The sequence below is a fragment of the Electrophorus electricus genome, chromosome 16 (assembly GCF_013358815.1).
Source record: "Electrophorus electricus isolate fEleEle1 chromosome 16, fEleEle1.pri, whole genome shotgun sequence".
In the NCBI taxonomy this organism is placed as follows: Eukaryota; Metazoa; Chordata; class Actinopteri; order Gymnotiformes; family Gymnotidae; genus Electrophorus; species Electrophorus electricus.
The window spans coordinates 4822745-4837751 of NC_049550.1; the positions used below are offsets into that span (position 1 = coordinate 4822745).

Here is a 15007-nt window from a genome sequence, read left to right on the forward strand (position 1 = left end):
CCGGCATGGCGATGTTTCCCTGCAGGACATTCTTGCTGTCACATGTTTCTGATGTAACTGCCTGGGACACATTCAGCCGTTCGTGTCGTGGGCCAGAAAACGTAGACCTTTTCTTCAAAGGTCACAGTGGTTTAAACTACAGTTCAACGCAGAATCAGAAAATTTGGTACTTTTGCGTAAAAAGTCACAGAATTTAAACTGCATTTCGGGGCAAAAAATGTTGAAGCAGTTGCAGTACATATACCATTGGGCACGGAATCCACACTGTGCTGTCTACGCCCAAAATTATCTAATGCACAGTGGTCGAAACCGAAAAACACCTGCTGCACAGATGAAGCGCAGTGCAGCCATGGCCCACGGTACCCTGCCATAACAGCAAATCATCGAGATGCCTTTTCAGCTAGCCGCAGTTAAGGGCAGAGCTGGGCATCGGGCCCTCTGAGACATGTAATCACGTGTTCTGCGTGGGTAGCTCGGTGCACTACAAGCCACACATTTACCTTGGTTCTTGACTTATAATCAGAAGGTTGCTGGTTCAAGCCCCAACACTGCCAGGTTGCCACTGTTGGGGGCCCCTGAGCAAGACCCTTTACCCTCAATTGCTCAAGTTGTACTCAGTCATAATAAAGCTAAATGCTGTAAATGTAATGCATAGCAATGGCTGGTCTGTTCTGACATTTAGCGACGTTGCCTGAGGTTGCAGAATTGCTTGTGGTGATGTGCTAGAGGTCCATGTGTTCTCCTGGTGGAGCAAAGTGCTACTAATGCTGTGGATAAGAGCAACTGCCAAACACTGAAATGTAAATTCAAGTTGGTATCAGTCATGAAAAGGTGAAAAGTTGGCCCTGTAGTCAAGTTAACTTGAAATGTGGTTGAATTTGAGAGAAAATGCACATGAGCATGCTAAGATGGTGTCCTAAAAGTATACACAAGACGGTAGCACTGTATGCATATATGTCACTGTGGAGGTGGGATTTTTTGTTGTTATTTTGAGTTTTAGAGTTTTATTTTAAAAACAGCTAAAATTGGTTAACTGCATTTTATGTGCAGCATTGCTGCACAGTGTTTAATCAGATGTGTAAAACTGAATACACAAAACAGTCCCACTACTTTACCTGCTGCTACTACAGGTGTGAATCTGCTGTTCTATGATGGTAAGACATTCCGCACCAAATTTCAGATATCGTTGTATAATGTATATCATATCAGATATCATTTAACAATCAGTGCAAAGGTAAGTTGTTTAGACTACACTCGGTCTATAAAACATCTTTTAGCAGTTGGGCAGAACCTGATTGCAAGGCACCTACAGTGCAGTTCCAAATCCCAAAGCTTGTGGTTATTTCAATATTTCTAGCATTTGTATTGTTAAGTGCCTTTTTGGTTAAGACACGGTCAGTTCTGTGGGTTAAGTGCCACTGTTATGTCTATTTCTATCTTTTTAAAAAGGAGAGCTGTCTGTTGTTGCCTTGTCCTGAAGGAGCTTCAGAACTTTAATTTTTATAGCAGTTATAGTACATGTATATAATAGTCATTTTACCATATGTGGTTTTCTCTCTGATTCCATTGGTGCTACCTAACATGAAGAACTGGAGTGTCTTCCAATAACAATGCGTCTCACTCACACACTCCCTGTCAATGTCACTAATGACACTAAACCCCTTCCACCTCTAATTAAACAAATGTTTCTCAACATTTGTTGTTGTTTTTGTTTGTTTGTTTCCCTCCCCAGTATGATGGTTATTGGAAGAATTTATGGGATTAAAACATTAGATTATATTCCTGTTTGAGTAATCTTTCTAATCAAAAGCACAGTGTTAATTTTGTTAATCCTGACTGTAAACTGTTAGATTTTATTGTTCATGGGGAATTTTCACCTTTTCCTCAATATCTCAATGTTTTAATCCAGTTCAGTTGTTTTCTCTGCATTTCTTCTCTAAGGCTCTCAATTTTACTTTTGTCATGCTTATCACACCTTTTTTTTTTTTTTTTTTTTTTTTTTTTTTTTTTTTTTTAAATATTTGTTTTATTGTCTTATTATTTAAATCTCCATGCTCCCATCCTTCTCTTCTCTCGTCCTCTCCACAGTGTGGTCGAGACGCAGAGAACTTTGACCGTTTTTTCACCCGTCATCCTCCGGTCCTGACCCCTCCCGACCAGGAAGTGATTGTAAACCTGGACCAGGACGAGTTCCAGGGTTTTTCTTACCTTAATGCAGAATTCACAGCTCAGGAATGCAAGTAGCCAGTATTAGCAATGCACTTACAAAGGGGACCAATCAGATTGCAGAGTATGAAATGGCAGAGACAGAATGAACCAAGAGCAAGAACAGGGTCAAATAAATCGGATTTAATCAGTGGACCTAGTTTGTACATTTCTACTTGGCTCTCCCATTTGTTTCATATAATTCATGCTGGTTAATAATTAAAAATTAAACAAAGTTATAATGTGCATAAGCTGGCCATCCAGTTTTGGGTAGAATCAAGGAAATGAAGTGATGAAATACAGAGCTAATATTGTAACATTTGTATGCATTTTCAAATCCAAGCACTTCACAATGACATTTCATGTGTTTATAAATTTATTTCTCAACACTTTTGACATTAACATGCAGTGTCTTGACTACATAGTAAGTACAGTTATTACTTTCTAATCATCTTTTTTGATCCAACTAATGAATGCCATTGTTTACACACAATTCATCTAATATTTTTAGTTTATTATTTTATTGTAATATGATCACATAGTCTGGAAACTCAATAGTTGCCAAAAAATATGCTAGGCAAAATAAAATGCCAGACTTTTTTCTAACAGTAATTATACAGAAAATGTGAAATATTTGTTAAATTGATAAATCATGTAGCTTACATGAGAGATATCGTCCACTCTCATGCACACTCCTATAAATGGCATGTGGTGTGCATGAACTGTTTAATGTGCTTGATCTGGTTGTTCACTAGGTCAGTCTGTTCCTGCCTTTGTAATGTGGGTGTGTATTCAGGAGGGTGTAGATTAAAAAGCTATGCTGTTGCTACACATAACTGCCAAGTTAGAGGTCAGTGGTGAAATCTTAGATTTTGGCATATTTGATGGCGTTGCTTTGTCATGCAGTGTGATGTGAACGTTAGACGTTGTGCATGAATTCACAAACACACTGTCCCTGAGAAAGCGTATTTGGTTATGTAGGACTTTGCAACTTGTATCAGTTCCCAAAGTGGTATTATTATTGACATTATGATGAAAAAGAGAATATATCTTTTGTGATCATCTTCCAAATCAGTGGTGTGTGAATTTGTTTTACCAGATTTCAATGCCCTCCAGTATTTGGATGCGAATCATGTGTTTAATGGTGGACTGTCCCTATACAAGGACAATTCAGTATATACTTAGAATATATTAATTATCTGTATGTTTTACATTTTTGTTCTTCAGACGTACAAACCACAAATATTTACCCATAAACTGGAAATAGCTCGGTCACGATAAATACTGTCATGCAACTCTCTCATACGGTTATTTATTATTTAGGGTTCATGGTCCTTTACCCAATCTTGTCCTTATTTTGCTCCATGCTAACTGGCCAATCAAGGCATGGATACATTAAGCAACATTTGCTCAGACGCAATGATTGGGATTGATTTTGAAAGGTCTCAATAAGATTAACTAGCATTTCCTTGATGTATCCAATCCTTAAGGCGCCTAGTTTTGAAGATTCACTGTTTGAATCATGAAAATGGTTTTCATTTTTGACCATTTTACCATTTTAAAATATCTAAAGGTTATGCCTTCCACATGTTGCATTTTAAGTGTCAGATTTACAGAATTTACCAATTTGCACATCTGAAGTCAATCAAGATTGCATTGAAATCTTATTAAACAATGACACTGAATAGTTTTGCAAGTTCATGATTTGATGCAAATTTTGGGAATCTGCAACAGTTTGATGAACTGTATAAAATGTTTTAATGTTTATGATTAAACTGATGCAGATTTTTGGTAGTCTTAACAGTGTCAAATTACAAAAGCATTGTAAGAAAAATGCACAACAGCATTTTTAAGCCATATAAGCTATCCAACAAACACATATAACTGGGTGTAAGAGGACCTAAAGCATGCTCATGAAAGCCATGTGCTGATGACTGGAAAGGTCCCATGAGGAAATGGGCTATATGAGAGAGCCTGCCCATATGCAAGAGTGTGTGTGTGTTTGCATGTCTATAAGCAAGCAAGAGATGCCCCCTTTAGTGCTGATCCTGTAGAGAACACCATGGTACAGCTGTTCTGTAAGCCTACAGGACCAGGCACTCAAGTGACACTCCTCCCCAAGGGCCTTCACTCCCATGCTGGGATGCATGGTGAGGGAACTCCTCTGGGCCCCTGCGAGAAGGTAGGAATGAATGGGCAATCCGTAACCATTTCCGTCCCGCTGTTCCTGTTGCTTCATGCTTTCTAGAACATGACCTGTCTCGTTTGTTTGTTAAACTAAGCAAGGGTATCTGCTCTTCTCTTGTCTGCTCTGCAAACACTTGCTCATGGCCCCGGTGAGGGGAACGGGTCCATTAATTGTGGTCCATTAACTGTTACAGCCTGTGTTTTTTGTGACCGCTCAATTCTACTTGGACTGTCTGCTTGTTCTGCCACTCTGGCCTGCCGACTTTCCGTATTTCAGCTGCCTCACTCTGTTTTTCTAATGTCATTCAATAGTTGTCTCGTCTCTTAGCTGCTAACTGTTGGTCTTCTCTGTCAGCTGATGCTCAAGGATACCATGTTGACTCATTGCTATTCTGTGTTTGTTCACAATGTCTTTGATCTTCTGTGATGCTTTTTTTTTCTGTGTCAGAAAGGAGGAGAATTTCTGTGTAACTCTCAAACCTTATACTGAGTGTGCTGAAGTAGCTGTAATGGTATCTGTCAGTATGCATGAGCGTGAGCGCATGTGATTGTTGTCTTTACCCAAACGACAACTACTTCTGTACTAGGAGTAGACTACCACTGAACCTACAAGTGGCTGGATACAATTACCTCAGAACTGGGAATCCCCCTGTTTAGTCCTGAGATGGACACATGGAATAATTTTATTCCACTCTCTCAGGCTTGAGCCTGGCTTCCAAAGGAGCCACTTGATGAACAATATATTGCATCGCTCGTGATGGATTATGTTGGATGTATCATTGTGTACTAGTTTTAGTTTAATAATATTTTTTTGTGCCCAGTAATGTCTCAGAAGATGGATAATCTGTTGGTACACTTTTTACATAAATAAATATGTGGAAGGACTATATTACGAGAGATTTTGTATTGCTAGTTCTTTATTCGGTTCCTGTACTTGCACAGGTAGGGCCCAGTCGTACTCTCTCGCCCCCTTCTTATGATGATTTCTTAATGAATACATTTATGTGAAGTCCATGGAAACAACTGACATGCTAATTATCTGCAAATAATCTCTTGAGAAGAGCTTGTATTAGTATTTGTTAGCATTTTGTTGCTGGCATACTACTGGCAATAGGTCTTGGAATTGTTTTCAGGCGTATTACAGCCATGTATCCTTAACTGAAGTGAAAAAAATCTGATAGTCTATTTAAGTGGGACTTGTAAGCTGTTTTTATATATAATATATAGTTTACAGCAATAGTGTACAAATGTCTGCGCCCCTTAACACCTGTTTTCATTTAATCAGAAAGGACTGAAAATTATTAGCTGATACTGATTATTATGCATTCTTCAGCACTTAAATATTTTTCTTTAGGTCTAGTGACTTTTAAACATATCTTTGGTGCAAACTGTTTGCTAGAGTTGTTTAAATTTTGGTTCATATATTCACAATCAAACCATCACGGATGTTTTTTTACACAGTCATCTGTTTCAATCTCTTAACACCAGAGATTGACTCAATTTGTATGCATTATCTTTGCTACTGCTAGAGCTTTGAAGAAAATACTGAAAAATATTTTGCAGCTGTTGATATGAAATTCAGAGAAGCTCAAGTAGTTCAAGGCTAAAACTGTTGGTGACAAAATGCAGCTAAGCTGTAGTGGCATTTGGACCGTGCTGCAAATACACCTTAACCTATGTCTATGGTTACAAATAAATGCTAATACTTATTTGTAGTGCTGTACCAAATTATGACTAGATCTAATGTAATACATCTTAACACGGGACACAACCTTTCTCTCTCACTCTTTCCTCAAAATTTGTCTTGCAGAAAAAACCGGCGCGACGCTGGGAACTTCGATAAGGAGTTTACCAAAATGGCAGTTGATCTCACCCCAACGGATAAACTATTCATTATGAATCTGGACCAGAACGAGTTCCAAGGCTTCTCCTACACCAATCCAGAGTTCATCATTCAGGTTTAACGCCAGTTGCAACTGGTGTCTCCTCTCCTGAACACAGTGGCCCACCCTACAGGGAGAGGAAGAGGCAATGAGCATTTCAGGCTTCTCTCTTGTAGCATTTGCCCAAAGCCCAACCGGTCTCAAGCAGAATCTCAAACCCTGCATTAGATGAAGGGCTGAGAGCAGCGAGATGGTGTTTTGTCATCTCCCTGAGAACGTGTTGTCGTCTCAATTAGAAATGCTTTGTTTTTCACCACTCAATCAGCAGTTCTCTGCATCTTCTAGTATGCTAATACATTAGCCATGCCACAAGTTCAGTTTGCCGTGACCATGTCGTAATGTTATTTATTTTTCAAAAATGGTACTTGTGTGAGCGTCACATAAAAACAGAAGCAGCAACAAAGTTCTTAAGATCTTGCAATATCTGCCATTGGGCTTGTACCATTTAGAAATTCCAAAAGCTAATGTTCTACTAATCTTCTAGCTAGCCCTCAGTTCTAGGTCTAGTTAGGATTCAACAGTCACATCAGGTGAGAAATGCAATCTTAACATGTAGCTATTAACTTGCTATTGCAATAATGACTGAATGCATTATAATTTATGTTAAGACATCATGACTTGGGTAAATGATTCCCTTAAAGTTTAAACAGTTATATCAATCATCATGTTAGCAAATATGATTGAATTACTATGACTAATATGCCATTTAGACTTGTTTTGTTCTGTGTGGTTAGTCATTAGAGAATCATACATTTCCCAAACTGTTAAGCAGCATAGCTGAAAGTGAAGATTAAGTGTAAAAGTACAAATCAAAAGTCCTCCAGTAGACAAATAATGTGGTTACGTTGGAAGTAACGCAAGTGCAATCTTACATTTCAGTATCACTGAAAAGCTCTTAGTAGATCGATGAAAACCAGAAAAGGGAATAAATGAAACAAAAAAACATCAACATGTCCCTGGAAATGCAGCGTCAGTCTTGACTTGAAGTATTTGTCATATTGTACGTGTCAGCTAATGATCAAAGCACACTGCTTTGCTGTTTTAAAAAGAAAGACTATCAGTATAGAAGGACATGGACTCTTCACATACAAGTGTGTTTAATTTCCTCCTGAGCATCTCTGTGCATTTTGTTCATTGTTTTTGTTTGTTCCTTACGTGTCAGGTTTGATTTCATAAGGGAACTTCTTATATAATACTCAAGTATTTGTATTATATCCCTTTGATTGATTTCTCTTTACAACCCTTTGTTCATCACTTGGTATTGAAAACAACAGTAGGCACAGACACGTAGAGCATTTTAAACTGGTTTTACCTGCACTGAATGATCCATTTAAATGACTGCATATTTTTTTACACTTTCACCCCATTTAATGTACCAAAAATATCTGAGCATCTGGTTTTCTGCTGTTCCTTCTTATGATGGCTTGCTGAATTGCAGACCTGGAAGACTGCAAATGGTTTCGATGACATGATAGACTTGCACTGGTGGATTAGGATTATCAGAACATGATGGAGCTGGTAAATCTGACTCATCATGGCATCAGCACAGTTGGCTGTTTTTGCAGATTAGCGAGTAGCTGTTTGTGTAGTTTTGAAGATTTCTATTTTTATTTTTGTAGAGTATGTTGCATTTTTACTATTTGTGCATTTTGTGTTTGTATATTCTAAAGTGCTTTCATTTTTGTTTTTTTTTTACATATCACTAGGCTAACATTCACCAGCTGTCTTGTACCCTAACCAATCTTGCTGACCGAGAGTATCTGTGCTCTTTGTCTACATTATGTGAGAAATTGACTAGTAGCTGAAGGCTCGAAGTATTCTAACATAAAATGTGCATGGCACTCTACACCCACATTTTCTACCTATAGTAGGTGTTTCTAATGTGGCTGGTGAGTGCATATGATTGTAACAGAGCTATAAATAATAATACAGTGCACTTTCTACCTATTTTTATCTACATTATCCTCTATTACACTTCCACAAACCCTATGAAATGATTAATATGAAACAAACCACTGCTGTATAATACTGCTGTGGGCAAGGTTTCTTAGATAAATTATGTAAATGCAGGCAGAATGGGCTGCCAGATAAACAGGACTGCTAAGGTCTGTTATATATTCTATAATTTTGAAATCTGAGAGTTTTAGGTAACTAAGTACCTCAAGTTGAAAGAAATAACAGGATTGTCTTAATTCTTGACACAGAATTAACACGTGGTTGAAGCATTTTAGGATAACAGCAGTGAGAATCATTTATGGAAATGAGTAGCTCTGAAGTGAAAATAACAGATGTGCTCTTACATGGTTCAAGCAGTTTCAACGTAATATTTTATCCAAACGTGTTCTATTCGTTTATTATTTGCATTCAGTGCAGATCAACATGACTGAATCCTTACTTAGAAACATTACACGTAACACAAGTTTTGGTTGTATGCAGTGTTTTGGGGACCTCACTATGTGCCATGTGTCTAGAAAGACCTCCAGCCACCCTATGCATGCCTGACGGAGCAGTTGCTCTTTTAACTCTATTTATCTACTTCCCAAATGTGTCAGTATGGTGATTGGATCTGTTGTAGCATAGATCCTTAAGGGTTATAACATGATGATAATTTCTATGTTTTGTTTAATTTTGATATACAGTATTTTATTTATATAATGCTTTCTAGGCTTCCGTATGGGGGGGGGGGGATTCATTGTGTAAATAGTGATGAGTTTATCTTTGCGGAATGAACAAGAGAAAAGGACGATAATGGGACTAGATAAACTAGATCAGCAATAGATAAATGTTTTAAGAGGCAAAGTGAACAAAATGGCATTTGGATTAGGAGAGCTTGTAAACAAATCAGTGGTTAACATGACTGCATTTTCTGCTAGCATGTGTTAGCATGGCAAACATGGTCATTTATGATGGCTTCCTGGAAAAATATTTTTTATCTGTTTCTTCACTGCATGTGTGCCACAAGTGTATGCTTTACAGTGTGAAGTATGTGATTAAATGCAGCAGGGGTTTACTGTTTTGAGTTTTTAATAATGAAGGCTTCAAAGGGCTTCCTATATCAACCCCCTCCCCCAAGTCAAACATGTTTACTATGCAAGACAGATGCATGTCAACAACCTAGAAACCAACTCTAATGTTCAAATGAGAGCAGTGTCTTCAGCCTGGGCTGAGGGGGGGTTCTCTGGTGATTGCAGTGACATTTTGCATGTTCCTTACTCAGTGTATGTATGTAGGACAAATTAAAGGTGACCTTTACAAAGCTGTGTGTTCATCCATTTGTGTGTGAGTGCCTATGGGTGGGTGCAATGGAAGCTAATTTGACTCCTTACTGTGTATAAGTAAATGTTGCTATATAAACACTGGGAAGCCAAAAGAAGGTGTGTGTCTGTGTGAGAGAAACTTAATTATTTTGTCAGTAACTTTGTCACGCCTTCCAGCCGGACTTCGCACTGCCTTATCGCCAACAAAACGTACTTGATTATTACTAATTATTTGTGCAGCACTGTATTCACTGTATAGAATTTTTAACCATCTCCAATAATTTTATACTGTGGTGGTCACTTTTTTGGCCTCTGTCCTAGTTCTTTTACAATAAATCCAAGGATTACAAATTACAAGGATTCAAATCTGAACGTTTCAGTGAGTATAATAATTCAGATACCCTTTTCGTCTTTGTGAATGGGTTATCCAAAATTGTATGAACACTATGTTCCGAATCTTAGTTTATTGACTGAGCTCAAATGAGCAGTGCACCGATGATGGTTTTAATAATAAGCACTTCAATTTGTTTGCCTTTTTTAATTTCTAATGCATAATTGTGAACGAAGGGTGATCTGGCAGGCTACTTCAGCAAGAAAAAACGCACACGTCCAGGGTTCTATTAAAGTGACAGTGTATCCCGTGCATTTCTGTCGCGCTAAGTACAAACGCTTAAGATCTTTTAAAATCTAGCCGGTTGCGCACAGGCTGAACGCGGCGACAGCCATCGCAGAGACTTTTCAGTCAGGATACTGAACCACTAGAGCGGGGCGGTCGATACGGAGATGAAGTGGCCCAAACTACACCAGCGCACAGCTCTGCTACTACGTGACTGACAGCGCACCGGAACACTGAGGAGCATAACGAACTCTACGTGCGTTTGCTTGTTGATAGTACGAACGTACGTTATTCAATTGCTGACCAACTTTATGGATGTTATCAGATAATTCTCATATTCTGCAAAATAAATGGATTTTAAACGGGAGGTCTTAAGTCAACAACTGAATGTTGGTGGACAGTACACAACGACGTCTATGCGGCGGGGGGTCGTGTCTTCAAAGTGGTTGAGGTTCGTTTGAGGTTCGTTTGATGTGGGTAAATCGTCTTTCCCCTCAAAAAGTTCGTGAACTTTTCTTGGCCGTGACGAGCAGGGTGACGCTATTGGTAACGGCTAAAAAATATAAATAAATTTTAAAAAAACGCACACAACAGCGCGCACAAGTCCACCTGAGCAATGCACCTCGGCCGTCGCACGCCGTTGCCTGTCTGCTCCGGAAGAACGATGAGGGTACGGAACCGCGGAGCGCAAACGCTCATCACCACAATGGGCGCCTTCGTGGCATTCAGCCTCATGGCCATCGCCGTGGGGACGGACTACTGGCTGTTCTCTCCCGGGGTCTGTCGAACCAGTGCCGGCGATAACGAAACGAACTCCATGAACGAGGAGGTGCTGACGCATTCGGGTCTTTGGCGCCAGTGTTGTGTGGAAGGTAACATTACTCGTTCACCTAGTAATACAGTATCTCAGAAGTGCACTCAGTCCTCTTACTTCGCTTCAAACATTTACCTTTATAGCATTTAGATGACACTTTTATCCAAAGCTACTTATAATTCTGACTTAGTACTACTTGAGTGTTAAGGGTCTTGCTGAGGGGCCCAACAGTTGCAACTTGGCAGTGGTGGAGCTTAAAGCAGCAACCTTCTAATTACAAGTCAAGTACCTTAACCACTGAGCTACTATTGCCCTGTCCCCATGCCTTCCCCATGCCTTCAACTCTCAACTCTCTCAGACTGTCCCACTCTGTGACCTATATCACTTCTGGATCAATTCTTTTAATGGAAAGTGTAATGAAGTGTTCGAGCTGTTAGGAAATAAATCAATATGGAAAAGGTCTCCCAACATGTTAGATTGGGTGCCCGTGAGTGCGATGAGACAACATAGATGCATGAGGCCAAAGAGATGGTTTTAAAATGAAACAAAGCTAATAATATGCGACACAATTTCACTACCGCGAAATGCAAACTCGCCGGCCCTTTTCATTCTTTCATTCTGTACATCAGATTTTCTTCTCTTCAGCTACCCTTGATAATATAAGCCTCCATCATGAACACAGACGAACATATCGATTCTGTACATCGACACTGTTGGAACCAGGGTAACTTTTCTATACGCAGAATGATTGTCCAGAGTGTTACATGTCAAACTGAGAGACCCAGAGAGGAAACTGAAGACACACAAATAATCGCAATACACATAAACCGCAATGAAACATAATAATCATACATTAATAACTGAGTGTAAGAAGCTTTTAACATTAATTAGAAATGAGTAACATTATAAATCATAAATGGGTTTTGCCCATTAACTATGTGTGTGCGTGTGTGTGTCTGTTTATCAAAGGCACCTTTACTGGTGTTTGTAAAAACATCGACCACTTCCCAGAAGATGCAGAGTATGAACAAGATGCAGCAGAATATCTACTTTGTGAGTCCTTGCAAAACACACCTCTGTAGCCAAGACAGTGCCATGAAGTAGATAACTCAAATATGAGCTTGCTTATTGAGCCCTAAGTACTGTACATGGTGGGCGTGCAGTCAAAATGTGTGGTCCCTACTGAAAATATATTTGACATACCATTTGTAAACAGTATCCCAAAGTGAAATTAAAGTTTATCTGGTTGTTTTTGTTTAAATCACCTAACTGATGATTTAAAGAATTACTTTAATCACATAAAAGTGGTTTCTTACATTTATGCATCTTTTGTTGCTTGATGCTTTATTTTTTGTCATTTATCAGGGATTCCCCCCCAAAAATCTTAACTACAATGGAGGTTCATTGGACACATGGATATAGTGCTCAAATGTCCAACAGAATAGTTTCTAAACAGCCACACAAAAAGTCATGCGGGTGTCTTCATAAATGTCTAAATGACATTGAACTAAAGGAAATCAAGGAAATCCAGATAATTTTGTGTTACTTCATGACTAAAAGAAAAACAGAAGCTTTGGTTAAGGAGATATGGAGGCAGTCCAGCGTAGTTATAGCGTAGTTATGACTGTATATGTGCTGGGTTTCTGTGCTGACACCGACCACATACGTACGCCTACAGGTCTTGTCATTCAACACATGCGCAATTTACATGCCATGTTTGACATCAAGTAGCATGCTTAGCATTTATAACTGGTTTAGGGACTCTGTTCCTTCGACACAAATGCTATAACGTGTTATAAATCAAGGTTTGAAATGAAAGATTTGCTCGGTTGAAACCAAACTATGATTTTTCCCGCAAAAAAATGCGTGCGTGCCTTGCAGGTGCAGTGCGTGCATACAGTCTCTTTCCCATCTTGAGTGTAGGACTGCTATTCGTTGGCGCGGTGTGCGTAGCCGCCAGTGAGGTCTACAAGCGCCGTGACAATGTCATCTTGAGCGCAGGGATTTTTTTCGTCTCCGCTGGTATGTCTGGGGAATCCACACACGCTGGAATGATCTGAAGAGCAGTCCAGTGGTTTGCTTTTTTAAACGAGTTTTAACGGCCATGGGACCTTTTAAGATCTTATCAGTATAAGTGTATATCAGTTATGTGCTGGACATAAATATTTTAAATAAATTAATTGCGTGTTAATTGCGTGTGTGTGTGTGTGTGTGTGTGTGTGTGTGTGTGTGTGTGTGTGTGTGCAATCCTTCAGGTCTCAGCAACATTATCGGCATCATTGTGTACATCTCCGCCAATGCTAATGACCCTAACCAGGGCGAGTCCAAGCGGAGTCACTGGTACGGCTGGAGCTTCTACTGCGGCGCACTGTCCTTCATCATTGCTGAGACCGTGGGCGTTCTCACCGTGCACCTCTTCATCCAAACGCACCGCGAGCTCCTACGAGCGCACGCCCGACACTCGCTGCAGCCTCACGCGCACGCCCCCCCGCAACTCCGCCGATCTTTTAACTGTCGCATCCAACAAGTTCAGTCTAGCCCATCCGATCTCTCTCCCGGTCTCCATGGCAGCGACCTGGGAGCAGGTTACGGACCACCCACACACCCGCATGACTCCGTCAATGCCAGCCACGGCTTTGCGCACTTTCACAACGCGGTTATCGCTAATGATAAATGCAACGGCGCACACGTGCGAGTGCTGCAAAACTCAGTCAAATCAGACAACGGTTTCCTTATTAATCTGACGTCCGCAAGCGCAGAGAAAGGTTTCGGTTTCTTCGATGCTCATGCAAAAACTGCGGTGAAGGTGGACAACGGTCCAGTGCCTAGGCTGCACACGTTTAACTCCGTTAATGACGATGCCCCGACGAAGGGGCATAGTTATTCACCCATGAGTGGCAGCGCCACAAGAAGAACCACACCTGTTTGAAAGAAAAGCTACAGGTGAGATCACCACCAGTATGTTTGCACCGAGTACCAACTAACTGGGGTCTGCTGCGAAACATACACTGACACTGTACAGGGTGTATGTGGTGTTTTTACACCCACACAAATACATTAATGTAGCGTATACTTAAAGGCAAGGATATTGAAGCCATTGTTGACCGAATGTTTTTTATGCAACAGAAATAAAAACCGAAACATACTTCAACTTTTTCAAAACTGTTTAGAAAGACAAGATCAAGGTCTACAACCGAAAATGAACTGGTACCCACTATCACCAGATAATTCACTAGTCGAACAATATTCATTATGTGGGATGAACTTCAACGCTCAGTGAGGAAAGGACACTACACTAGTCAAGAAGTGGCTTGGAATGCCATACCAACAACATACCTGCTGGAACTTCATGAAAGGAGTCCTTAAACATCAAAGCTAAAGGATGGTGTTTTGATAAACGTAGAGTTCAACCAAAAACACATTTTGAGTCACGTGATTTTGTTCTGTGTTAATATATTATCGTCCATATTTTCTTTTTTTGTGGGGGGGAGATTTGTTTTTTATAGTATTTGGCCTGTAGTGTATATCAGAAGACGACCGGGTGATTAGGAGCTGCTAAAATTCAGAAGCTTTTGAGGACCATGACATTATTGTTAATGATGTAATGCTAAAAACTGGACAGATGGGGGCAGAGAAGGTTTACAAAAACATAACCAGTAACTATTGTAACCCCTGCGATATTCACAGCTTGCCTTCTGGTTATCCCTAGATTTATGTGTAAATACAACATTTCAAGGCAGTTAGAACATTTAGAAAGAAGGACGTAAAATGTGAGAGCGTGGTTTATTAAAACCAAGCTCTGCTCCTGATGGAAATCATAATTCTCCGCAGGTTACGTTTGGCACTATCCCAAATAGAATACTGGGTTTGTTGGATCTGTTTGTTTCATCTGTGAATTTATCAGTGATTTTCTGAAAGTTTAACTATGTTCTGCCCAGAGGAAAACAACAAAATTATTTTCAATTACGTTTGCAGATGAAAGTTT

The 15007-nt window shown here is 39.8% G+C and overlaps 2 protein-coding genes across 3 annotated transcripts in view; both read left to right on the plus strand.

The window, feature by feature from the left end:
- Positions 1 to 9595, plus strand: part of prkcba (protein kinase C, beta a) — a 29149-nt gene extending 19554 nt beyond the window's left edge. The window contains exon 17 of one of the 2 annotated variants that reach the window (XM_035534695.1): positions 6203 to 9595. In XM_035534695.1, coding sequence (XP_035390588.1) covers positions 6203 to 6356 — 154 coding nt within the window. In that variant the 3' untranslated portion in view covers positions 6357 to 9595. Of the gene's footprint in view, positions 1 to 2088; positions 3277 to 6202 lie in introns of those variants that run through there. The other variant, XM_027015737.2, reaches the window with a different exon arrangement.
- A 936-nt stretch (positions 9596 to 10531) lies between these two features.
- LOC113580910 (voltage-dependent calcium channel gamma-3 subunit) lies at positions 10532 to 14880 on the plus strand. Its single transcript, XM_027015748.2, has 4 exons — positions 10532 to 11080; positions 11992 to 12075; positions 12904 to 13044; positions 13278 to 14880. The coding sequence occupies exons 1-4, from the start codon at positions 10825 to 10827 to the stop codon at positions 13949 to 13951; spliced, it is 1155 nt and encodes a 384-aa protein (XP_026871549.2). The 5' UTR covers positions 10532 to 10824; the 3' UTR covers positions 13952 to 14880.
- Positions 14881 to 15007: the final 127 nt, after the last annotated feature.